The 27,276-nt window shown below is 39.7% G+C and overlaps 1 protein-coding gene and 1 long non-coding RNA gene across 9 annotated transcripts in view; both read left to right on the forward strand.

Annotated features, from left to right (window-relative positions):
- Positions 1-1,773: 1,773 nt before the first annotated feature.
- LOC119697395 lies at positions 1,774-6,889 on the forward strand. The gene is made up of 3 exons (XR_005255837.1): positions 1,774-1,889; positions 2,221-2,315; positions 3,345-6,889. It is a non-coding gene; the product is annotated as an uncharacterized LOC119697395 (long non-coding RNA).
- Positions 6,890-7,967: 1,078 nt separating this feature from the next.
- LOC119698119 (myosin VIIA and Rab interacting protein) overlaps positions 7,968-27,276 on the forward strand; it is a 206,314-nt gene continuing 187,005 nt past the window's right edge. For 2 of the 8 annotated variants that reach the window (XM_038129701.1, XM_038129694.1), the window contains exons 1-2: positions 7,968-8,326; positions 22,149-22,298. In XM_038129701.1, coding sequence (XP_037985629.1) covers positions 22,189-22,298 — 110 coding nt within the window. In that variant the 5' untranslated portion in view covers positions 7,968-8,326; positions 22,149-22,188. The remainder of the gene's footprint in view (positions 8,327-22,148; positions 22,299-27,276) is intronic. The other 6 variants (XM_038129699.1, XM_038129698.1, XM_038129696.1 and 3 more) reach the window with 4 other exon arrangements.

A 27,276-nucleotide genomic window follows, 5' to 3' on the forward strand; every position in this document is an offset into this window, starting at 1 on the left:
AAATATTATGAACCTTCACCAAATTTAGTTTCATTAATGGAGATCAAATTTCTCAGCTTTCTGCAACAGGTGTGGTAATGGGAGTGAGGCTGCACTTCAGATGCCACCTCAGGACCACTCCAGCTTTGCTGTTCAGGCACAAGGAAATAAAGCCACAGAACCAGGAACACTTGAAGTAAAATGGGCTGAAATCTCCAGTTAGAGGTATGGGCCATCTGCTCTTCCAGAAATCAAGCCATCAAGCAGTGATGGCTGTAACAGCTTTATTACCCATTGATGGAGGCCTGTTCTAAATGGGTTTGCATACAGGGAGGAGTCAAACAATGCCAACTTTTTTAAGGGAACGTGGTAGCACATGTGCAGCACACTGGTACCAACCCACACATGGAAAACTCCATGAAGAAACCTGCCCAGGAAGGCTCTTGATGGCCATGCTCTTCCTAGGTGTTTTAAAGAAAACCATTGGTCTGCAACTTAATATTTACAGTTAGGGACTAATGCTTGCCCACCTGGGCAACCATCCTCTTAGCCTTCCCAAGTCCTGCTGTGAAGGCCGTAGGCATCTTTGTGACACAGAGATACTTGTCAGCAAAGAGCTAGTGCATCAGAATAATTCCTCATGAGAATGACCACAAGAAAACAACTGAGGGCTTTCAAAGTGAATGCCAAAGAGGTTTTTTTTATCAAAAAGTTGTTGGATTAAGATTTGGCTGCAGAGCTCTGTTCCTGGTATCACAATAAGATTTACTATTCTCTGTGCTAGACCTTATTTTAGTAAAAATTATCTATAATTGTTTTAATGACTTTGTTAATGATTCACAGATATCTTATATGCACTATTTACTCATCTGTCTTCATTACCCTATGGCCTAAAGTGGAGATGCCACTGAGGAGAACAACAATAATTGGCTCCCATAGGAAAATGAACAGCTCAAGCCCTGCAATTAGAAACTGGTCTCTCCCCTTAAATACTTAATTAATAGATGTGGGTATTCTAGGTTTTAAAATTCTAGTGACTGTATTTTTATACATTCACCAGGAACTTGGATAAGGAAATGAAGCTCAGTATATAAATATTTGTCTGGATTGACACACCCTGTTGGTGTGTCTGAGAGCTGAGAGTTTCAGAGCTGAGCAGGGAAACAAGACATATGTAATCTGGGCCTGGGTCTGCTGGAGGGCTGGTGTATGCCAGTTTGCACACGGGAAATGTGGTTCTCATAGGAATTATAAAAATGAGCCATTCCTAAAGTCTAACTATTGCTAATTTGCACAGAGTGGAAGGGGTTAAGGAATAAATCTTGCAGGGCTGATGCTGGTCTTGCAGAAGAAGAGTGCATCCATGCAGTGCCTGCAGCCCACTGCAAAGACAATGCAAGGTGAAGTGACATGGTCCTGTCAGACACAATACCTTTAAAACAAGATGGAAAAGTAAAGCAGCTGATCTGAAGTCCCAAGGCAGACACAGAAAAAAGAAACTTGTGTGTATTTGGGACAATCCCTGGAGGATTTGATTTGAATAAAACCACACAGTCATTTCTGCAGCTTGTGACAGATATAATCCTGCTCCAGTATATCCCATGTTCTTTTGGGGGTAAATTAAATGAGAAGAATTTTACTTTGTGTGTGAGAAAACACCAAGTAACAAACTGATTACAGAAAATCCAGGGAGAGGAATTAAAGCATTCATGGGGTAAGCTCTTTGAAACAAGCACAATGTATTTTCTATGCACTTGTACAGAACAAGCTCAAAGGGTACTGAACTTAATCAAGGCATGTGAGAGGTTGTGCAAGAATATGTCAAACAGTAACATGATTAGATGTGCCAGCATCCGACACATCTACTTTCACAATACTTTGACTCAGTCTTTTTCTGGAATGAGGTGCTGGTAGGCAACTTTCTTTTAATTGCTTTGACTGTTGTTGCTATGCATTTGCCTCTAAGCTTTGGGTTTGGGAAGAGAGAAACTAGCTCTCTAAAGAGTCATTGTGGAAATAGCCTTTGTTTGATAATTCTTATTTGAATGTCCATCTCTGCTAAATGTATCATAAAGATTCTCAAAATATCTGTTATTTCTGCTCCTGGGTAAACCTTACCAGTCAGTGTACCTAACTAGCAAGGCTCAGGAACATTAAGGAACTAGCCTGTGTCATTAGCAAAGAGCTTGCCTCACTCTCACCAGATATTTTTGCTGTTTGCAACATCCATTTTTTCCTCAGCCATGCACTACTGATTCTGAACAGATGACTATCACAGAAGAAGGGACTTCAATGTAAGATGGCTGCACAGAAGTTTTGTAAATGTGAACGAAACTGTACGTATTTCAATCCAATGGTCTAATGGGACGGGGAAAAAAGTGAGCAAACTTTTTCTCTTGAAAAGATGAATTTTCTGTTTGACTCAGAAAAGGTTAAATCCTATATCCCCAAAAAATTGTTTGGAAAATTCAGCTGATCTGGTTTTGTTGACCTCATTTTCATGCGGAAATTACTATCAGGATTAGGGTTTCTTTCAAAAAAAAAAAAAATTCTGAAAACTACTTTACTCAGGATGTACTAAAATATAAGAAGTTAATAGAAAGTATTTTAATTTTGACTAATCTTCCTTAAAGGAATTCACTGGTTTTGTACTGCCTAGGATTTTTAAGGCTTTGTTCATAAAGATTTTTTTTTCATTTTTGCTGTGGTTTTTCTTGTAAAATATAAGCATAGAATTATATAATGTATACTCTATGCATCTGAGGATGTTTTTTCTGTATAGAGTTATAATAAGGGACAGAAAAGCATTCAACACTATCACCTTCATTTATCAGTTTGAGCCAAAGGCAGTTGGGTTGATGACAAGTTAGATTTTGATAACTTCAGATTATGAAAAATTTCAATTTATTTGAATAAGAAAAACATTTTATAGGTCTTTTTATGAAAAGCAACCTTCTAGAGTGTATTCTTGTCGTCTGGCTCTAGGTATCAGAGGTGTTAAGTACAATAAAAAATTCCTGATGGTGCTAGAGAATTGAAGCAGTGAACCCAAAAGAGAGCTGCAGGCATAATAGTCTTGGATGGGTTTGTTTTAAACCCAAAATTTCACAGCTGTCTGTTGATTCTGGTGCAAAGAAATCAAATGAAGTTGAAAGAACACATCACTAAACACAAGAGATCAAGAGCTAAACCAACACTCGCTCCTGTTTGTTCAGTGATTGAATCTGTGAAGTCAAATCTGCCTTAATATGAGCATTTTCCTGTTTAGTTGGAGACTTGCATGGTTTTTCTTATTCCTCCCCTGGGCATCACAGAGCTTTTTCTTTTTTCTTTTTTTTTATTTTTTTTTTCAATTTGTGGAGAAGAGAGCAGAGCTGAGGCATACTAAAGATGCTACCACATCCTCAGTGCCACTTTGCCCAGGACACAAATGAAGCTCTAAAGAAAAGCATCAGTGGACCACATCCCTCCTGCTGCTTGCTCATCCTCGGATTGATGACTAAGAAGGAGTTATTGCATGAAAGGTGGGGCTAAATGGAGAAAAATAAACAAAGAAACAAAAAAACACCCCCTGAGGATGAAGGACATCCTCACATTGTTTCCTGTGTTTCAGCCACTGCCAAAAAATGAAGTCCATTCTTCAGGGAAATTGAGGAAGCCACCACACCTTTTTAAGAATTTTCTTTTTACTTGCAGAAATGTAGGAACTTAATGTCCTTGACCATACCTGTTTAGTGACAGTCATAAGGGAAGAGCACCGAAAGAGTCTTCATTTCTTTGCACGCAGCTTCTTCCGCAAACACCTTCAAGCTTGCATTTATGCACCCTGAAAGAATGAGGAAATCTACAGTAACAGCAATAGAGCAGCATCATGTTCTCTTCTACAACTTATTAGCATTCTGATTATTCCCATTCTTTCTAAAAATCATGGAAAGAATTTCCCTTACTAATTATGTATCATGCGTTTTTTCTCTACCATCTCTCTTACTAACTCATATTCCTGTTGTTGCCTTTTCATTGACCACAAAACCACAACAAAAAACAAAATTAAAAAACCCTCCTTTCTCTCCCCACACTGATCATAAATTGTTTTTTCTGCATTAGTTACAGTTTGTCTGCAACTGTTTTCATCCCAGTTGTGAGAGTTTGGTAAGTTTGTGCCGTTTCAAAGTCTGCTCAGGTCTAACTTTCAAAGTTAGCTCACCTGAATTCTGCCGCTGCTTGGTAAATTCCAAAACTTCCTCAAGCTGTCTCCTTTACTAGAGTAGGTAAATAACCCTAATCCTGTCTTCTCTCAGCTTTCCTTTTTCTCTTTCCACTTAGCATTTATTAGAGCTCCTCCATACACTGTGAGGCTTGTGGATCAGGGAGCATGGCTGTTGAAATCTCCAAAGGAAAGTCATGGCAAAATGTAATATCAAATGTTATGCCCTACATACTAAGTACTGTTAAAAATGTGTCCATTCTTTTCAGTTCTTTCTCTGCCTGCTCATTTTCTTATGGCCTATGAATAACTTAAGTATTTTAACTTATTTATCATAATACTCTATGTTTTGCATAGACACTTTGTAAAAATGTGATTTGTGCTTATGAAGTTCCTTTAAAACCTTAAGATAAAAGGTTACAATGACTTCCAAGGTATTACCATCAAATTATTGTTAACTACACTTTGTGCAAATACTCTGAGGTCTTAAGAGATCACTTCAAATTAAGAGAAACTTAATTACTTATTACTGTCTTCATTTGCTGCCCTGAGATACCAGTAGGCAGGAATAAGTTCATAATTGGTCCTTGTGGCTAAGACAGCAGCTGGTGGCTTTTCAGCAGGTACTGTCCATATTTGCATCTCCAATTTCCCTATTAAACTCCCTATTTTTATTGAGAAGGTTGGGGCACTCAGAAAGCAAACTTCACAAAGTCCTCCTGGAGGGGTCTGTGATTGTCTATGAATAATCCAGCATGACTGTGCACATTGGCTAACATCATATTTCTGCACCCCACTGTGTATCCTCTGAAGGAATACCAGACCAGCAAAAATCTTATTTTCCCAAAAAGCAATTCATTTGAAGGTTTTTGCAACAATCATATGCTGTACAAAAGAAGGCCAAAACTCCTGATCATATGAACTGTGCTCCAAAAATCTTCCTATGACTAGCAGCCCCATTCCATGGATGCTGAGGACAGAGGGAAGTTCTTTGTAGAGTGGGACCTCCTACCCAGAACTACTGCTGTCAGGCTAAGGCAGGGTCCCACAGGTCCTGGCAGCAGCCTGCCCTGACCTCGTTACACCAGTGCAGCCAGCTGGTTACACAGCACAGCTTGGGGACAGCCTGAGGAGTTGAATGCTGAGCATTCCAAGCAATACTAGCCTGCTTATTTCAGTCTGCATTTGGATGACTTTTTTTCTTTATGGAAAAGGCTATATTGTGACAAGAGAAACTTACCACCAAGAAAACACGTTATTTTCTTGTCCTGCACCCCATTATTACCAGATCTGCCTCCCATTTTTGCAAGATTTTTCCCATGCTGCTGCCTAGACAGCTCCACGGTTGTTGTTACTACAAATGTGTTCCCTGGGTCCGACTTCTTTTTTGCTTGTCTCCACACCGAGGTTATTATCACTGAAAGATTGCACGGTCTGTAGTTTATCCTAACTGTTGTGAATGTATGGGGAACTGGGAATTTCAGATCTATAGGATGAGAGACAAGCGTGCAGGGCAGCCTTCCTTCCCTGATGACTGCTCACTCTTGCCAGTATCCCTTGCACCTCTCAGTGTCCTGCTCCCCTCTGCAACTGCCAGGCACTGGGTGGGAAGGTGCTTGGGCATGTGCTGCTCATGGGGTAAAAATTCCCATGCCACCACTAGGGACTTGCCTCTGGATAGTTTCTCTTCCTTAGACTTCTGTTTATTCCGCATTGTCATTTAGATACTTATTTTAATTAGTCAGTGGCTGTATCTCATGTTCCAGGGAAAGCCTGGCATATCTCAGTTTCCCCATCTATCCCTTATGATTTGGCTTGTAGGGATGAAAAAGAGATTTTATGCAGGTTTGGGGGTTTTGTTTGGTTTCCTTTTTTTTTTTTTTTTTACTGTGAATGGCATCCATCAAAAACACCTGCTACAGATGCAAAGAGAAGTTGTTTTCTCACCAGGTGAGACACCAAAACTTGTAGATGAGGACAAATAGAGAATCTAAAAAGTAAGGTGGGGATACAGTCAAATAGAGAAGTCCAGCACAGTATCCACAAGGCGATTATAGTATTTCTTCACTTTTGCATTGTTTCCTTTCCCCTCTTTCAGTGGCACTCTGTCAGTAGTTAATGGCTGGCTTAGCTGCGGCACTGATTATTGCCTTCCCCGTGGAGTACTGTTGCAGTAAAAACACGTAAATGTAAAGATGTAAAAATATACTGATTTACATGTAAACATGTAAAAATGTATTGGTTACTGAACTGGTGTGGAAGGAAAGAGCCTCAAGTCCAATGCCTTATCTCCAGTGGTGAAGAAGGTGAAATATTACCTTGAAAGGAGAAAACACTCTGTGTACCTAACTGCAGAATGTTGAGGCAAGGGTAAGACATTGCTCTTGAACTCAATATTAACTTAGTACCTCGAGTGTGAGGAGCAGGATCTCAAACAGTTTTATCTGTTTGACTTCATGGCTGTATAATCATAAGCATTAAAGAATTACTGGTATTGGTGGCTGACTTTAAAACATTATTCTTCCAGTGTTTCAGCTGGAATATTGGAGAGGAGTTTCTATCCAGATGTTTTTTCAATTATTAAAAGTGCTCAAGTGTGTTATCGATTACTCTTCTAATAGAGGCAATTTGTGACCTATTTTTTAAGTCAATCCCTGATTTGTTGCCATGTCATGATGCTCTTGAAAAAATGTTACTGCTGAAAATGACTGCTTCTTTTTCTTGTTTTTATTTAAAGAAGAAATTTCTTCTGTTTGGGAAATGCTGAGACATGTATTTACCTATACATGTGTTTGGGAAATACAAAATGATGTTTGATGCAGAGTATTTCCTGAAGTTGTTTTTGTTTGTTTGTTCTTTGCATACACATTTAAAATGAATGTGATGTCTGCCTCACAGAGTGGCACCCATTTTACTAACACAGGCAAGTGTAGGTTAGCATAGAAGTAAACTTTTGCTAAAACAGTTTATTTGTTATACCATGAAATTCATGTAAACAAAAATACTCTCCTAGAAAATGTTTTCTTTGAAAACCTGCCAAAATTTATTGAATTCATCTGTCTTGACAGAGCACTTTGGCTGAGATCAAATAAGTCCATACCTTGCAGTAAACAGCTGCAGCTACTTTAAAATGAAGTTAAGCAAGCATGGGAAAAAAAACCCAACAACAACAACAACAAAAAAAAAAAAGGAACGAAAAATAATACCAGGAGAAAAGTAATTAGCCTGATACAATAAAATCTGCAGTGATTCAGGACATAAAAAAGCGCTTCCACGTTACAGCAGTGACTCACAGATGAGCTGAACGACTGACCAGGCCGCACCTTTCTTACGACTGCCCGGTGCGCCGCATCCATATGGATGGAATTCTCGTCCGTTCCCAACAATCGGCCTCTTCTTTCCTTTACTAGACACCCGCCACGGGCGGCCCGCGCCCCGGCAGGGCCCAGACGGGCACCGCCTGGCAGCACCTGTGCCTCTCCCTGCCTCTCCTCGCCAGCTGGGACTGAGGTGGCGGACGGGCCGCAGGTGTCCCCGCCGGCCGGCGGGTGTGACAGCGGCAGGTGTGACAGCGGCGGGCGGCCCCGGGGCACACGCCGGGGCGGCGGGAGCTTGGTCCTCGCCTGTCGGGGGCGCAGCTTTGGGGAAGGATGCACACCGGGGCGCGGGCGGGGGAGCGCGGAGGTTCGCGCAACTCCCGCCCCTGCCGGGCGCGCCGCCCCCGCCCCTGCCCGGCCCCTTCCCGGCGATTGGCGGCAGCGCCCGGGCAGGTGCCGGTGCGCGGCGGGAGCTGCCGCCGTCGGCACCGCAGCAGCACTCGGCGCGTCCGGCGGGGCGGGGAGGGCTGAAGGCGACAGCGACAGCAGCAGCGGCGGCGGCAGAAGCAGCAGCAGCAGCAGGAGGAGAAGGAGAAGGAGGAGACAGCGGTTCTCGCCTTGCACCGGCCGGTGCGGAGCGGGACCAGGGCACCTGTGCCCGGCGGCTCCGCGCAGGTGGTGGCCGGAGGCCGGCGCGGGGCGGCCGCAGACCCCGCCGTGCATGAGCGACGGGACGCAGCCGCCGGCGGTGGCTCTGCCTGTGCCCCAGAGCGAGGCGCTTTCCGCCCGGCTGCCATTGTGGTGCAGCCCTCGCACTTGGCCGGGGGTGAGTACGGCCGGGGCCGGGGCCGGGGTTGGGGCGGGTTGGGGGTCCCCCTGCCGCGGCAGCGCGGGGCCGGCCGCGCCGTGGGGCGGCCTGCGGCTGGGCCGAGGTGCGGGGCCGCAGCGCCCGTCGGGCCGGCCGGGCTCGGGCCGTGGGGGCCCCCGCTCCGCTGGGGAGGGGTCGGGCGGGGCCGGGTGTCGGGCCGGGCCGGTGGCTGAGGGGCCGCGGCTCCCGGCGGTGTTCGGGGGCGAGGCGGGCCGCTCCTCCGCGGCAGCGCGGCATTAGGCTGTGCTTTAATTACCGGACAGATGTCTGAGCAGCTTCGTGGTGTTCTGCTGACCGCGTGGCTGTTCCAGCGCTGTCACTGCAGTGCATCATCGTCATCTTTATCATTGGAGTGTTTTACTCTTGATCAACTTCCCCGGGAGCCCGGGGAGGGTTTCAGCGTGGCGCTGCCGCTGTCCCCGTTTCATGGGAGCATCCCGCCACGCTGCGCTTGTAATTTATGCCTCAGACAGAAGCAGCGTGCGTTTTCCTAGTATCAAGGTCAGTTTATCGTAACTGCTGAGGAAAATACCATATGGCTCAGACTGACTTTTCTTAGGGAATCTAATTAAGTCGGAGCCTGTGTTGTGCTGGGATTTGTGTTATGTTTCAGGCAAGTGTAACCGAATTAGATTGCAAAATGCCTTATATATAGCATGTGTGTGTCGCTCCTCAAGCGTGTTTGCAGGGATATTAACTGTAACTAGCAATCTATTTTGACAAATTATGTTTTTTTTGTCTCATACCTACCATTTTACTATTTCCTGCGTTTCTGAAAATGTGGGTAGCTGCCTCCTTATGGAGCCAGGAGTTTTTTAGACTAGGCACAGTAAAGATTTTAGCAATAAAGGTTTTTACTTATTCCTCTTATAAGCCTTTTCTGGAAGGCTAGAGAGAGAGAATGGAAGGATAGTTAGTCTAGTTCTCATATTACCAGACATCTTTCTGATTTTGATGGACCTGTCATCAAACTGGACAGCTTTTTACAGTTGCTTATTTATGGTGATAGCTGTTCTCCGTTAACTGCGTTGAAACCACTGACTAAGCCCCTGCTGTTAAATGTCAAACAGTAGTGTTTCCTGCTTCATCCTACCTTTAGGAAGTGAGCAGAGCTGTGCAAAAATCAGAAGATGCCATATCTTGTATGTAGCCCCTGAAGCTACTGCCTTACCCATCATTGCTCAGGTATCAGGTTGTATCAGAGCATATTTACTGATGCCTTATGCCTGAGCATCTAAAGAGGTACTTGGCTCATGTGTAGCCTTCCTGGGGAGTTTGTCAGGTAACTTAGTGCATTGCAGTTAGAAACGGGGTAGTAGCCCTTTCAATACCTGTGATACGTTAATTGCAGTGGTGAGAATGCACACAAGTCAATTCCACCCTGGTAGCCCTCACAGGGGTGATACATACTTAGAGCACCACACCCTGTGACAGGATTTGCCTCTTGGACCTGCTGTGTGTTCAAACGACACAATATTGTCCTTTCAGGCAGGGTAGTGCTTTTTTGGTCATCCTCTGAACCACTGCTGTCTGGATCTAGAAAACTGAGTTAAAATTTCCATTTATTTTCCTGAGTTGGTTTCTTGCTTCCATGCTAACCTGATGAATGCATCTGAGTGCACCACATAGAGTGTACCCAAGTGTATGAACACAGCAGGGATTCACCCTTCTCACTTCATAGTTGCAGTAAACAGAACACTTGAACGGCTTGCATTTAAGTGAAGGAAAAAAAATCCCCAAAGCATGCATGGGTGATGATGAAGCAAGGCTGTCTGTACCAAGTGCACTATTGTTCATAAACAGTAGATTGGTATGAAAATGCGACTCCTTTGTATTGCTGCCAACATTAACGTGCCCTATTGTTATAAGGCTGGAAACTGAAGTTTGGCAGTGTAAACCACCTTAACTTGCCCTTGGAAAGCTGGACAAGTTGAAAGAAACTAGCTGAATATAATTCCATGAAAACCGCGGGGACAGCTTTTCTCATTGAGAAAACCCATTGAATTGTTTGAGCAGATTAATGCTGCCTTCCTGTGGAATGCTTTATTCACCTTCCTTTTGGATTCAGGTTGGTTATTTTTTTTAGATAGATTCTTAGAGATAATAAAGTCTTCTGGCTTACCTGTGAACCACTGACAGCCAGAGAATAAAACAGCTCCAAGTTTCTTATACTCAGAGATTTATAGCAGCTTACTTTCAGAAGAAGCTTTTAGAGCTTAAGGGATGAGGCATATGAATGCTTTATTTTGGTGTGAAGTGAAGCACATCACACTAATTCTCAATTTACCAAAGAAACTTCACCTTTATGGTAAAACCAGGCAATTTTACAGAAGGGCTAAATACAGTGTAATTTGATAAAATTTTAAGCAGTGGTCTAGCTTTGTACATCTCTCTTTGAGATTGGTCAAAGATGCCTGTGTCTGAAATTTTGTGGATTTACAGAAACTGAAGAGCAAAATCTCCCATACGTATCTGATACACCAGTAAGTTTTGTCACTCATGTGGTAGGCTAGTGATTATGATGTGCTTGCTGTTTAACTTCCAGTTAAAACATGCTATCTTTTTTTTTTTTTTAGCAATCTGGTAGAAAAATGCCATGCTTTATTTTTTAAAGCTGCATTTTCTGTGAGTAAACATTATGCTTGGCATCCTGTGTCCTGAAAATAAATAAATAAAGCACACTGTAGTGGAAAGCATTTTAATGAATCACCTTAGCAGCTTTATCATAGATGAAGAGGGTATAAAGGCTGCAATGGCTTGACCGGTCAAAAGCTAATATCAGCATTATTGCAATAATGACAGATTTTTTGATCTTATGCATGCTATTCAGGGAATAGAAGCACAATAAATTTCCAGGCCAATATGCATTAAACTTCAATAGCACAGCAAGATATGCATATATATATATATTATACATATTAAAGAGTGTTCTACTAGTAAAACATTTCATGTAGCAATTTTTTACTGACCAATTAGCTCCTGAACTGAGTAAAAGAAACAAAATCTCTTGTTCCTTTTTATCATTTTATGCTTCATTAATCTTTTGATCCACTGATGATCAGAAAAGGAAAAACTAATATTGGTGTTTGGTATTCAGATTATTTGAGTTATTACTATCTATTGATTGTTTTAAGATCTAAAGCATTACCACAGGAAATGAAATACACATTCTTCAAGGGAAATTATACCTCCAAATAAAACATCACCCATTGGACTGTAGCTGACTACTGTGGAGATTAATCTTGATGAGACACTTTCAATGGCATTGTCCCCACTGGCTCACTGTAATCAATTCAGTAGTTTTCTTGAGTTTTGCTGGTGTTGACTTTGCAACTCTATCCTGTCCTCTTGCTGAGCACCCAAGCTCAAGTTCTGCTATGTAGCAGTTTCAAAAAGCTCTTTCTGGACTCTTCTTTGCAAAATGTGCTGCTTATTGATGGAGAAGAATAAATGGGGCAGCCATAGTTTGTGGATTAAGTCTGTTTAAAGGGTGCGGAGGTAATTTTCTGTAGAAAGTGTAGTATCTGCTTGTGATAGCAATCTGAAGTGTAGGCTTTCTCAAAGGCTGTTAAAGTTCATGGCATTCCCACTGTCTTTAATGAGTCTTGAAGCGAGGCAACAGCCTGAAATCTTTGGGGCTTTTTAATAATGAAGCAATCCCTTCCCCAGCGCCCTCCACATATCTCCACGCAGGATAAGTGCTGTTGTAAACCAACTTTCTGCTCTTGGAGGAAGACAGTACATAATCAGTTGTTTTCTTTCTTGAAAGCAAAAATGTGTTTATAACTAGTGGAATAAACTTTCTGTTCTGCTCTTGCAATGAGTTTTATCTCTTCTGAAACTAATAAAAGAGCTTCTTTGCTTATTGGGCATTACTTGTGGGACAGAAGATGTTTTTAATGGGGTTTTCTTCTGGCCCTTTTGAGCCATATGAACAGGATTTTGTGTCCCAGGGTAATAAAAAAAAAAAAAGTGCTGGTTTGTGTTGTCAAGATTAATTGCTACAGTGTGGATGTGCAGTGTATGATTTTAAGTGTGGTTGACAGGGATGCAACTAGCACTGACCTGAAATACCTCAAATTTCAGAGGTGCACCTATTTTTCTAACCATTGTTAATCTTGCAACAAATTGATTACCTTTTTTTCCCCTTATGAGAACTGATCCTTTTGCCTCTCAGGGATCATCCCCAGGAGTGCTTGGAGTAGCTTTCTGGAAGTTATCTCAGTGCTTGCATCTAGCTGTCATAAGTGCTTTGATATTTGTTTGACAGACCGTGACTTGGATTTAAGTTAAACCACAGTGTGTGAATTGGAGCACCATCAGGTTTCAAAAGTAATTGAAAGAGCTTTGGGGAGGATTCAAAAATGTGATGTTGTTTTTCACTATCTCAGTTGGTCTTGATCTAAAAGTCAGTGCCAAAAATTGTCCATGTGTTGATCACTCCAAGCACAGAAACCATGAATTGGGTCCCAAATGAGCAGAAAGCAATTCACCTCTGGAGGAGGATAAGCCTGATTGTTCCATCTCCCACTTCTTTTCTAATGTTTAATGATAAAGTGATAAAGTTTCATATTCCTTCTCCAAGGTAGTATCACAGGTCAAAACAGGCAAATCACTGGAAATACTGTGGATTTGAGTTCCTCACATGATTAAGTGAGGAGCCCTAGTTAGTTCCTAAAGGTGGTGGCTTAACTTGATTATGCTGTTCGAATAATAAGTTATGTGGGACTCAAAAAGGGGTCTGTGCTGGCTGGATGATTTCCTGAGTCTGTAGGAGGATGCATTGGTTCTGTAGTTTAAACTAATGGAGCTGTGACACTGCTCCAGTTTGGATCCAAATATCGGTGAAGCAGCAGTCAAAACCTGACACTGAAGTTGACCTTTGAACTCCAGAAAATAACTGACCATGTATTATGCTTGAATACAAACATTCTTTATTTGTATAAATTTATGATCCAGAACTTCAGGTGTGTGTTTATTGTTCTAGGCTCAGGTTATCTCTATGTTGTGCAGTGTCAATATAAAAAAAAATCAGCTGAGCACTGGTCCAAAGCAGAGTGTCTTCTAAGCACAGTGTGGAGTAGGTCCCAGTGTCAACAAACGAATCCATTAACTCCCCCACCTGATAGATTAACCCAGGTCCTTTGGTTTTCAGAGGCTTTCTAAAGCTCTGCCTCTATTTTACTCATGCTTTATGCCACTTGACAAATGGTTACCTAAACAAACCAAAGACAACCTGCTACTGAAACCCTTTTTACAGTGCACAGGGCATATGTTGTGTGTCAGCCAACTGCAGCTCGTCACAAAGTCTTAGTGAAATGGGACATGTGGCTTTATACGCATCACTTGATTGTTGTATATCTTATGATTCTTGCTTCTTTGAGGATAAATCAGGGTTAGAAGCATTTTGCAGGTGTCACAGTGAATATGGAAGGCACAGTCTTAGGAATTTATTTTAGCTTTTTATTTTGTTAATTTACTTGCTAATCTGTAAAATTCAGTAATTTGCAGTGGGGTTTCCTGTCAGTGCTTGAATTAACAGTGATTCACTGTATTAAATTTGTTTTCACATCTGGCAGCACTAGAGACTACTGCCTCATTGTGGCAACTGCTGTTGGAAGCATTTTCTTACCTCTAAAAATAGAACTTTTGTCCTTCTTCTAGTCCTGGAGGAAGATTCTCTCAGTGAAAGTTTAGTTCTTGGATAAATCTTAATTATATGTTCATGGGTGGTATTTCATAAGAGGGGTGAGGGATATCAATTAGTGCTACAGATGTTGTGGGGAAAAATATCAATTTTACTGTATAGGATATTTTAAGTATGCCTGTGGTATGTTTGCATATTTGTTGGATTTTATGCTATGGATGTTTTAGATGAAGTCAAGCAATCCACACTTAAATGTTTACTTTTGTAGCTTGCAAGGATTAATCACAATATGGCTTTCAAGTTATGATGAGTTTCTTAATTTATCATAACTCTTTTGCCTCTATTATTGAAGTGCAGAATTAAATCCAGATGCAAAATATATAGTGCTTCCAGAGCTGCTTGACTTTTGACGAAAGCTTCACCTTTTCTCTCAATGTTTATTTTTCATATTAAAGATGTTAATAACTCAGATGAGAAGCTTTATCACCACTTAATAGTGATGCTTTGGCATTTTGGAGTTGAAAAACCTATCTTAGTGGACCTCTTTTCTTGGTTAGTTTATTGAATGTTATCTCTAGTTGTTCTTACAAATAGTGACTGCTGTGGTAGAGGGGAAGGCATTTAATTTTCATGCACATACTTGTCATGTGGTGCTCCACAGCTTGTATGGCAAGGGACCTTCTATATCATTCAGTTGCTTTAGGTCATACAGGAAAACAGGATGTTGGCATCTGAAGTAGGGATCTCCACAGTAATACCCAGAATGGGTCGAGTTGGAGGGGACTATCTGGTCATCTGGTCCAATGTCCCTGCTCAAGCTGGGCCATCCTAGCGCACGTGGCACAGGATTGCATCCAGGTTGTTTTTGAGTATTCCTGGTGAGGGAGATGGCAAAACCTGTCTGGACAACCTGTTCTAGTGTGTGGTCGCCTTCTTCAAGAAGTTCTTCCTCATGTTCAGGTGGAACATCCTGTGCATCAGCCTCTGCCCTTTGCCTATTGTGCTATTGTTTGGCACCGCCAAGACGAGCCGAGCCTGGAAACATCTTCTTGGCACCCTCCCCCCCCACCTTCAGATACTTACAGGCATTGATGAGGGCTTCTCTCAGTTGTCCTCCACAAGGAGGGAGATAAATAATTGAGCCTTCCCAGAGTTAATATGGCATCTGACCTGAGTTTTTCTGGGTGCCAGTACTAGACTGGTATTTGCGTGTATTTACATTGAAAAAGTGAGAGCTCACTTCTCTGTCTGCATCTTAGAATGAGAGAGAAACCCTGTAATTCTTTGAAGGAGCCAAGTAGTAGTCACTGTTTCTTTTATCTCCCTTCAATCCAGGGGGCTCATTTGAGGGCCATTGATTGTGCAATGCTGGGACCACAGGTGTCTCAGGAAAAGTTGTGGCATGTGTAATGCAGCACAGGTGGGTGAATGCATTTTTGCAGTCCTCACTCTTGAGCTGATGCTGAGGGGAGAGGTAGGAGTACCAGTGAGCTTTTTGTTTTGTATTCTCTTCATGCTGGCTCAGGCTTTAGCAAGTGCAGTGTGAAGCCTGATTGGCCAGGTGTGTTCTGGTTTGTGTTTTGATGCAAGGTGGAAGAGGCATAACTCAGTTCAGTGGCTGCTGCTCTCTCTGTGCAGGGAGTCCGGGCACATAGAATTAAGCTCTGAGCCCCACTTTGCAGGTCAGGCATTCAAAGGGAAGCCCCTGCAGTCTTGTGCTTACAGATGTGCAAATTTCTGATTGTGTTGGACTGTTTGGGATCTGTTGCATTCCCTAAGTGCACATGCTGGCTTTCTTGCTGTCCTGTGATGATTCACTCTGGAGTTGGTTGACAGTCCATTAGAGTAATGAGCTGGATTTCATGCTTTAGATTGAAGGCACATGGAGAGAAGGCAAATCATCCAAGATACAATTGTGTGTCAGCACATTACTGCTCCAATTTTGTCTTTTTCTCCAAACTGTCTTCTTCATTTCTGGAAGAGTGATAGTCAGTCTCACACAGTCAGAATATTGTCAGACCCATCATCTTTATGCACTCTTCCATAAGATGGTTGCTATTAAATAGAGAAAATAGAGCTGAACATGATTTGCCTAAATTCAGCATAAACAATGGAAGAGGAGACTCAAGTAAAATGAGAATATACACTAACTAGAAATCCACTTGCATATGAAATATGTGAAATCAGTATATGCCAGATAAGCTATGATCTTTAGCAGCTGCGTGGATTTTTTGAAAAGACTTGACTCTAGTTCAGTTTTACCAGTGAGAAGATTATTCTGGTCCATCAATTTAGCTTTTGTATCACATTTTGAATCTCCAGTGCCATTTGTACTTGTGTATTAGTTGTAGGCCTGATACATAGGTATAAAATAGTCATCAGTTGTTATACAGATTCTCTTTTTAATATGACTTTTTTTTTTTGAACCATCAGAGGTAGATGACAGAAATTAGGTCCTACAATGCAATCTTCAGTCTTTTCTAATTTTTTTTCTATTTAAATAAAATAGATTTCATTTTTTAGAAACACTTCTATGTGTTGTGTTCTGCCTTTAGAGAGGGCTATCCTTACATGAGAGATGCCATTCTTTCTTGAATGGAATATGACTTCACTAATTTTTTTAATTCTGTGTCATGGTTTAACCCCACCAGCTACTAAGAAGAAAATTAAATCTATCCCAGCTGTCTAGGGACATTCTGCCATTTCATATTCAGTACTTAAAATAACGTAAAATACAGAAGCAAGAAGAAGAGTGTGAAATTCTTGTTTATTTCCTAAATAGCTTAAAATTTAAAACCATGCAGTACTAACCTTTGACCTGTAAGGCTTACACTTTCATCCATTATGGTATGTTCCAGCAATCTTTTAGATAAATGTACATACAATTATTGTAATAACTTGCATTAATAAGGAACATTTCTCCCTGAAGGAACTGAATGAACTTCATGTTTTCAAACCTGCTGCTTTACCCCTCACTCTCCTCAGTGAAACAAATGTAACTTTGCTTGGGAGCTTGCCAGCTGTTTATTTTGCTGCTTGCAAATCTCTCACAAAATTAGTCCAAGGCTGAAAGCAAGATAATTTTATTTGCTTTGGTTGTAGACCAGGAAATATGTGCAGTAAAACTCAGTTAAAATCAGTGTGGTTACAAAGAATAACATAGTCTTTGAGATCTTTATCTTGCATCTCATTTAAAATGTGATACACCAGATACAAGTCCCATGTTAAAGTCAGGTGGGTTATATTTAATTTTTCAGTCAAAGAGGTGGCCTTTTAGTTCTGATGAGTATATTTTCCCTTTTCTTATTTTGAGACATTTGTTAATTTTGAGTGTAGAGAGAAGAATACTCAGTGTTTTTTAGTCAAGCTTCTAGACATTCTTGGAGTTTAAGAAAGATGAACAAATCTGGGGCCAGTGTTAATTAGACTTCATTTCAGACTTAATGATGTGCTAGCTATAGTAGAAATTATGTTGGACAGTGATGTTTTTTGAATGTTGGCTTATGGCTGAAGTCTGTTTTATTCAAGTGTGTTGACATAACTCAAAGCACTATTCCCTTATATTTTTCAAGTGGAAGCGTATGACATTATGTCACAGTATTATGATATTTGCTTTCAAAAATTATCATAATGACCTCACATGAGCAATGTGGCAACTTCTTTTGGACAATTCAGAAAACAGAACTTTTTAAAATACGAGGGTAGTGAAGGAGCTCTGTTGAGGACAAAGTGCTTGTCTTCCTCTCTGTCTTAGAAAGGTGACTATTTTGTATGATTTAAAAGGGAAAAATGTTCACCAGTAAGATTATAGTTATTATTATAATTAAGGAATTTCCTATAGTACTAAAAGGATTCTGGAAAGAATGACAAGAAAGATTGAGCAGTATGATTTGGGTCCTGGCAGACTGCTGAAGGAAGGAAAGATAAACTTGTTGGTAACAGAAGCAAAGATATAATTACTAGTAGGTGTCTTTTTCTCGATTTTCTACCTGGAAATTATAGAAGCAGTAGAGTAGCAAAACAGAGTAGAACAGTTCTGATGAAGAGCTTGGTGACTCTAAAGCTGAGACTATGTGGGGAAAAGGTATTGTATTATGAAATATTTCAATTGCAAATAAGTGGGTTGAAGGAGTTTGTGGTCTTGGTTCCTCAGGTATTACATTTCATCAGTGCACATCAACAGCATTTTAGAGCAAAGCTTGTATTGTGTTGTGGAAACCAGTGAAATCTTGATTAAAAATGTGCTCAGAAACAGAAAGAATTGTAAAAGAATTGTAGGATATTCTTGTTTGAAGATTTGTTTCCAGATACCCACTGTATATACCCTCCAAGCTTTCTCTTCTCCAGGCTGAGCTGTTCTAATACTCCCAGCATCACTGCCTGTGAAAGATGCTCCAGTCCCTTAACCATCATTGTGCCATAAGTACCTTTCTTGTCCTGGGAAAGCCCAAACTGGACACAGGACTCCAGATGCAGCCTCACTAGTGCTGATTGCTTTGCTACAGCATAAAACTAAGAAGTCTGTGTTGTACAATATTCAGTGTGACCACTTGCATAATTAACTTTATAATGTGGTTCTTTGTCAAGCTGAGAATCTGTCTTAAATATTAGTTGGCACTTAGCCCAAAAAACTTTTTTTTCACCCCACCCTCCCAGTAATGCTAATCATCTGCTGAGACGCCAAATCCAAACAGCTTAGCTGTCATATGAGTGAGTAGGAAATGCACTACTTGCCCTTGTTTCTTGTGTTGATGCCCTTGTCTGTGTTGAAACCATGCGTTGCTTGCAGTTCTTGAAAAACATTTCATTTGCTTGTTTTTCTTTTTGCTGGGATTTCATTTTGTTTTTAAGCTTAAACTCAAGAAATGTTTTCAACATGGAAGTTTTAATTAGATTTTAAAATAGACTGTAAGAAATGTGAAGATTAGAGTATTACTCAAACAGTACCCAATCGTGTCTTGTAAGCCTAGGCTTTTCTGTTACAGTGTTTTAATTTGTAGATGAAAAGTTTTCTAGGGAGTGATACTATTCCTTGTAAAGTCTGTGAGATCTTAGATTTTGTGTTCAGTTTGAGATTTACCAAAGAAGTACTCATGATGGCAATCATCTGAACAGCCTCATGTAAGTTATTTTAATTGAGGCCAGAAGTTATTTTAGGCTTAGAAGCTATTTTGTGTGTTTTAAGGTAGTTTTAAGTGTAATTTGTTACATTTCCTCTAGAGGACTTGCCATTGTGTATTTCCAAAATGCATAATCTGGATCTACCACAGAAAGGACATTTGAGAATTGTTCATAAATATTTATAAACTACTGTGATACTCCCAGATCAGAGGTGATTTAGTAATGTGATGAGAAGTTATTTCCTAGGAAAACACACAGCATTCCTTAGAGGTTAATGTAGTATTGGAATGCAGACTGAGAATACCATAGAGAATTAAACCACATGAAAGTCTAAAGATAAAGTTGCTTTTGATTTTAAAGTATATATACTTGAAATGAAGTCTTTTCCAACCCCAGAAAATTAGAGGTGGTGGTGCTGCCCACTTATTCCCAAATTTAGGGGTAAATTTCCCCTTTCTAATACATGGTCACAATCAGCACTGGAAGCTGAATCAAAGGGACAGTTTTCTTTACTGGTGGACCAGTTTGCATATGTGGAAAAACATTATTGTTTTTTAAACAATTTCCAAAAGGGTTTTGATGAAGACCTGAAGGGAGAACTTATTATGAAAATGTTAATTACAGATGTTGATTTGATGCTTAAGATACTAGGAGATCAAAGATGAAATTCCAGTTACCTTCATCATCTCGTGTCTCAGAAGACTGTAACCCTTGCGTGCAGGTGTCTCTACTGGCTCCAGAAATTGCTTAAAAATGTTTTATTTCCTTTTACTATGTATCCCCTATTTTCTCTTTAAATGTATCTGTGTGAAAAAAGTTACATGGAAGAGCCCTGCTTACTTCCCCATGGATGTGTCTCTCCTGTAGTGAAGCCCTTCCATGCTTTTAGAAGGCAGAGGTGCCTTTGCACTCAATTGCTTTCTGTGGGAAGAGCTGAGCAGATATCCCAAAACCTGAAGGGAAGGATCTGTCCCAGGGCACTTCATGATCTGTCTTTGAGTTTCAACCCAAGTGTTACCTCAGCAAACCCTTTTCTTTTCCTTGCCAATGCTCATGAGGTTTTGGTGTAAAGACTGTAGGTGAAAGGACAGAGGAAAACCTTAATATTCCAGTGACAATTTTGAGAATAATTTATGCATGTGTGGCATTGAAAAACAACATCTTGCCAGTTATTCCTTGCTGTGCTTTAGCTAATCTTTTATTTTAACATATATTCTTGGTCTTGCAAGTGAGATTAAGGAAGACTACATACAGTCCTTTGTTTGTTTTCTAAGCAAATCAGGGTAAATTTTTTTAGAAGTAAATTTTTGTAGCCTTTATTAAATACTTATTGTCATCTTCATTAGTAGATTCAGAGACAAGCCAGAACATTGTGATCTTTTTTTTTTCAGCTCTATGATGATTATGTATCTTGTTGGAGGGATCTTGTCATCTTGATTTCACCTAAGCTTGTATACCATCTGCTTGGTTTTGGTGAAATGTTGTATTCTTGAGCAAGCAGTTTAGAATAAACTTCATGAATAGCCTAACCAAAACAGCCTAACCAAAAAATAAGCAGTGCCCTCCTTCTGTGTGTGTGTGTTTTTCTTGTTTGAAGAAGGGTAATCAGGTGATTGTAGGAAGGTAAATATTGTACTAAAAAAAACCCCACCAAACAAACAAACAAACAAAAAAACCATCAAACGAAACCCAGCCAACCACATCCTACATCATTATCTAAATAGCAAAAGAAATGTTTAGAAAATAAAGCTGATTTTTTTCCCCTCCATGCTTCTACTTTCAGTACTACTTGGAACACTTAATTGTAGCAGTTTTCCTTACAGCTAGAGGTTTTTGAGGCAGAACGAGCTTAGATGCTTTACATAGCCTCATCCACCTGCCACTCACCATGGATGAAGAGTCAGTAATAGTTGCCTCTTGTATAGTCTATAGAAACTTTAGTGTGTTCATGGTTATTATATACATTGCTGGAGACTCGTAACAGAGATGCAAAGACTGTCTCTTGCTTCTGAAACTGTAACACAATGTAGAGACGGACGCCTCTATGATTGCCCAAATAATTGCATAAATCAAATGACACAAGTTAATACTGAGAGCTGAATTTATGAGGATTCAATTAAGTGAGTAAAATTCACAAGAAAATAAATTAGAATAAATGTCATTAGTGAAACTTAATGGACCAAGCTCTCGTTCAAACTTTACAGTACCTTCAATTCACACATTATATTAACTACTTCTTTTTCTCCTCCAACCTTATAGTGGTGACATCTAAATATAGATAGTGATATCTAAATCTTTTCAGTCACTCTGGGAAATCCATTTAAAATTTATATGCTTACTTTTTTAAATGGTGCTTTAAAATAATTCCTGATTTCTTAGTTGGCCATATAAAACATTTTTGAGTGTTACAACAGAATGTGTTCTCTTTCATACACAGTGACGGATTGCACTGCAAGCAGTTTTATAAAATCTTAAGAAATGTCTAAACCTGATTTAACCTGTCTTAATTAAACATGTTCCTTTTTGAGAGCAACAGTGAGGTCTGTCCTCAGCATCTCTTATTATCCCAAATAATTTATGTTTTTCATTGATATTTGAATGAGAGGTGATTGCTTTCAGTATGTGGAACCTGCAAAATAATTCTGAAATGAATCCTTCAACTTGTTTGAGGAAAGTTTAGATGGGATTTTAGGAGCAATTCCATCACTGAAAGGTTTGTCATACATTTGAACAGGTTGCCCAGGGAAGTGGTTGAGTTGCCATTCCTGAATGTATTTAAAAGATGTGCAGGTGTGGCACTTAGGGACATGGTTTAATGGTGGACTGGGCAGTTCTGGGTTAATGGTTGGGCTCAGTGTAAAAGGTATTTTCCAGACAAAAAGATTTGAATGTTTTCTTTTCTGATATTTATGGCAGCAACTTCCTTTTTGTGCCTGTGATCTCCACACACTTGTGAAAACTATGAGTGCTTTCAATTTATTTTTCTGTTTTATTTCCTTTTTCTGATTTCAGATATTCCTTATAGTTATTCATATCCAGGACCCAGTGTATAATGGGGAGAAAACTGGACCTTTCTGGCTTGACTGATGAAGAAGCAGAGCATGTGCTCCAGGTGGTTCAGCGAGATTTCAGCCTCCGTAAGAAAGAAGAGGAAAGGCTGAGGTAAAGGATTAAAAATATTGTTCTATTTTGATTATTACAAACTGGCTTTGGAGGAAACCAGAGAACGCAGCATTTTTGTGGTGTTCTATGCATTAATAATCATTCCTGTCACAGAGGCAAGAAATATTCAAACTCCTCCGCATGAATTCAATTACTGAGTAGTAATTAATTTTTGCATTTAGTCTATTCTAGATTAAACCACAGAAATGGTCTCTAAATCACCTGTGTATATCTCCTGGGTAGAGGCTAAGTAGTGTTTGATGTGGCAAAAGCAGAAGTTTATGTTAAGAAAATTTTCTTCCCTGCTGTAGTCAGTTCCGTCTTTTTATTCAGAATCTTTGTCTACATGCAGATATCTGAAAGTGAAGAAGTTCAACCCATCTCTTTCCCCCAAAGCAGTCAATGGGATGTGTTATCCATTGTGTTGAGATAACTTAACTTCACTTTCGATAGTCTGTGTACAAAATGATGGCAAGCAGAAATAATCCCGAAGAAAACAGATGGAACTTGTTGGCAAGGTAGCTGAGGAAATTTGGTATGTGACAAGGGGACTACAGATAGAGACCTGAATTGGTAGATGCAGTATTTTTATTTCTAGTTTCAACAATATTTCCTTGAATTATTATGCCTGATTTTTTGTTACCTTCTTTGAACACATAATTGTTTATTATCCAGAATGCTCTGAAGTCTCTATCTATGGTTGGCAAATGCACATTCTCTTACTGTGCTACTTTCATCTCAGGCATCATCTGTTTCATTTAGTATGAAGCTGAAGTCAACAGAGCAGGAAGATGACTGAACTCAACAGAAAACTGGGCATATATACCATGTGCAATTGAAACTCTCTCACCTGGAACATTAGGAGCAAGACATGTGTCTTGCAGCATAGGCCTACTTCAATTTTAGCATGCTGTGCAAGTTCTTGCTTGGGTTGTGCAAGCTTGCTGCAGGGAGAAAAAACTACATGAGGATGGCATACAGAAATTTTTTTTTGACTGTTTGTTGTACCATAGGTTGTTCTGATTACTCTGATAATTTTTCACAACACAGCCAAGAGATTCTAGAAACAGCTTAAGGAGGATGAGTGTGTGTGCTCTCTCTGGCTTTTTGTACTATGACTGGTTGTATCTTACTGGAGCAAGTATGCCACATCTGGGAAGTGCTAGGGCATCTTGCCTGTTCTATACATAGATTTATAGTGGGAGGAGGAGGGGCAAGGATGAAAGGCATGCACACAGAAAATTGACCGGAAAGCCTAGGTAGAGAAAATTTCTGCTGGTGTTTGTGTTTTTTTCATTTTGCTACTGAAGTTTTTCATGACACCTAATTTTCATGACACTTAATTTCACAAGTAGAAAACTGGTGTGAGGAGACAGCTAAAACACTGGGAAGGTAGGTATATTTCAAGTGTATATGACTTCCTTCTTCTTACAAAGTTATGCCTTTTGCAAGTATTAAAGTATGTTAAAGTGCTGCTGTATAATGAGCTGTAGTGACAAAGCAGAAGTTCTGAAATTCAGCTGTTATTTAAAATATGAATTTAAGTAGTTTCAATGACACTAAAATTGCAAATGAAGTTCAAAGCTTACTTCTGACTTAAAAGCTATGATCTTTTTTATTTTCCCTTTTTTAAATCAGGCTACTCTGGTTGGTTTTGGTTGCTTCGTTTGCAGCACATCTTTTTGTCTTACTGTGTGATTGCAAATATATAAGAAAATTACATGATCTTGCTATAGATTAGATTTTTCAATCTGTAAGAAAAGAGATTAGATTTCCTTTGATGTTCTTGGCTCTATTGTGTTTATATTTAGAATGTTATCAACTGGCAAAATTTACCATGTAGTTTCACTTTAGAAGTGGAACTCTTTAAGGCTTTGTAATCTTTTCTAAGATAAAAAAGCTGGCATATATATATATTATGTGTTAGACTTTTAGACTTCTTTTAACATATTCAAGACCAAGCTATATCTAAAGATATGATTTTGAATTTTTTTTTATTCCTGTAATTAATTTGTGGTGGCAGCATTAGACTTTAAACTGTTGAAGCTTTTGCATGTGATGCTTTCTTAAAATAGGGTTTCTGTATAATTCTTCATATAATTGTGTTATTTTTGGGTGCTTTTCCCCACCAAGATTTAAGTAGCTCTTTCACATATCTCTATCTGTATTAGTCCCATTGGTAACAATTATTTCTAAAGATCAAAAAATACTCAAAGGAATATATGATAGATTTCCACTGTATCAGGAGAGTAATGAAAGCTAAAAAACTGTGAGTGGTTGATAACTTTAATTTTGCTTTTCTAATGGCAAATGAACAGTTAACTAGCATACTACAAAAAGTGAAGCTTATCTTTACTTCTAGTAAATGTTTTTAAGGTGGTAAAATGACAAATGCTTTAGAGCTAACATTGCAAAGTCTTTTATAATGTTGCTGGTTTTACATGTTAATTTATTTTTTCATATTCTGTAAACAAAATGACATAATGTATGGAGAAAAGCCATACTGGTGATCTGCATTTTTTGCTGCAAAACTGTTTTGAATTTCTCTGCAGTGAGGATTTTTTGCAGTGGTTCTCTAATTTAAGTCTTTCTCACAACTATATCTCCCACTGTTATCAGACAGTTTGGTCTTGTACATTTTGTGAAAAAAAAAAAATTAGTTGGCTACAGCTGGTAAGATAACAATAAGATAAACGTGTACATGTTTAGTGAGTAGAGTGGTTGGTTTGTTAAGCCTTACTGTTTCATGTCATTTTAGTTTCTTTTTTTGCTATGGCTTTCAACCTGATATGAGATTAATAATGTTTACTGTTCTTTGTCACTTGTTCACTCATTATCTTTCTGGTTTGATTATGTGTTTGTTGTGGTCTTTGGCAGTAGTGTTATGTTTTTATTTATCCCTATGTAAGTGTAGTCACCCAGAGTCATTGTGGCTAAAATTATAACACAGACTTGCAAATGGATGGGCTGAGTTTACTGTGAATCAGTTGAAGTAGACAAAGGAGTCAGATCTGGTGTAAATAGGAAGGTGATTGGTTTGAGTTTTTTGATGTGTATGCTCAGGACAACCTTGTGTACATCCCTTCTGGCACTAAAGCTCTGCAGGCAGTCTCTGGGCTCCTGGGACACTAAGAATCATAGATAGCTTTTTGAGGAAGTTGACTGGACATGCTAATGACTTGTTTCCTCATGTACAGATAATTAATCTTGAATTTCAGACTGCATGCAGCTGCAGAATGTCAGCAGTGGAGAAGACTGGACTGTGTTGAGCATTAAACATCTGATATTTTGCTGTGCATAACATCTTTGTCATCTGCAGTTTGGGAAGGATTGTGTCCTCTTTTTTTTAAAATATTTATTTTTTTGAAAGAAATTACTGAGGAGAGCTAATAAGAGCTTCCAAGCCCAAATGCTTGTGTGTGAGGTAGGCCTTTATACATAAACAGATGCGTAAAAGTGTTTGCTGTCTTTTATTTGTTGCTTGCTTATTCAGTTTTCAAGACTGTCTAAATACGCCACTGTTTAGTCTCATCCACTGTGGGCAAAATCAAGTCGCCCTTAGGTTTTGTTTTTACAGTTCCTACTGTATAAACACATATATCCATTTGTTTTAGGTCAGGAATGCTGATAAGTCAAGGTTTTTTAAATAAGTGGAATTATAATTTCACAGAAAATAATTGATGGACCACCTTATTGTGGTAGATGTTCCTGATCTGTTATGTTTTAGCCATGTGGGCAGATTAAAAAATGGCTGTTCTAATTCTAACATTCAGAGTGGTTGCAAAGGGAGGCAAATTAGAAGGTCAGAAGGGTTCAGGCATAGAAAGGGCTCAGTGCTGATCAGCTGTAGACAGAGCAGACTGGAAATGGAGCAGATGCTTTACCTGTCAGCAGCTGCTTTACCTTAGGAGGCCATGGTTGGAGTGACTTAAGCTGTCTTTCTGTAATCATTGGCTAAGAAGAGTTTCCATCACCTTAGTGAGTGCTGGATCAGCCATTTGCATGCTGGTATTTTAGTGGTAAAACTTTCACTGGGCAGGGATGAAAGATGCTTCTTTGCAGGCAGCAGGGTTCTCTTTTGTTTAAACCACTGCTGTTAGTCACCTGAGAAAGCATATTTACAAAGAAAAGCTACTGACCTTCTGGTGCCATGTGGATATGTGATCATAACACTTCAAGTACTTAATATACTTATGTGGGGTTTGCTGGAACAGCACAAAGTGTTGAGAACTGACTGTTGCCCACAAGCAGAAACATCACCATGTCTTGCTTGATGTTGTGTCTTTCATAGCTGGGTTGCTGAATATCAACTTTGCTACCTTTATTTATACAGTCACATTTTCGGTTGTAGTGAAGACAAATGCAGTGATTTGTGATCAGTTTTCCAGAAGTGTTTTATTTGCAGAAAAAAAATTAGATGTCTGTGCTCACAGGAGGGCCCTCTCTACACTGGTTTTTCTAATTACCTTTTTAGCCGAAGAGTGAGAAAGGGATTAGGACAGAGCTTTGTGTAGAGCATTATGAAATGGGTTAAGTTGCTTTTGCCTCCTTTATTCTTTTTGCTCCTTTTGCAGCACATTCTATTGTAGCATGAGTAGGCCTGTGAAGAGGCTTCTGAAGAAACAAATTCTCATACTTGACAAAACCCAGAAACCAGTTTGACACTTTCTTGTCAAACTACAGTAGACTTCAGTGTTTTTACAGTATGTGTCATGGGTCTTGTAATGGATAAAATACTGAACTCCTTCCAAAGCTTGTTAATCAAAATATTGCCGGTGTGAGTCATATCAAACTGGCAAAATGCCAGGACAGACATTTGGGTAGCTATCTGTTGATTCTACATATCAGTCCTTGTTCCTCCTTCCTGTGGCAGGCTTGTATAAAATACCTTAAAACAAACAAAAACTAAGCAAAAACCCCCTCCTGTCTGTCTTCCCTCTTCTCCTTTCCTCCAAGCAACACCATTTTATAGCTGTTT

This window comes from Motacilla alba, chromosome 2 (genome assembly GCF_015832195.1).
Source record: "Motacilla alba alba isolate MOTALB_02 chromosome 2, Motacilla_alba_V1.0_pri, whole genome shotgun sequence".
NCBI lineage: Eukaryota > Metazoa > Chordata > Aves > Passeriformes > Motacillidae > Motacilla > Motacilla alba.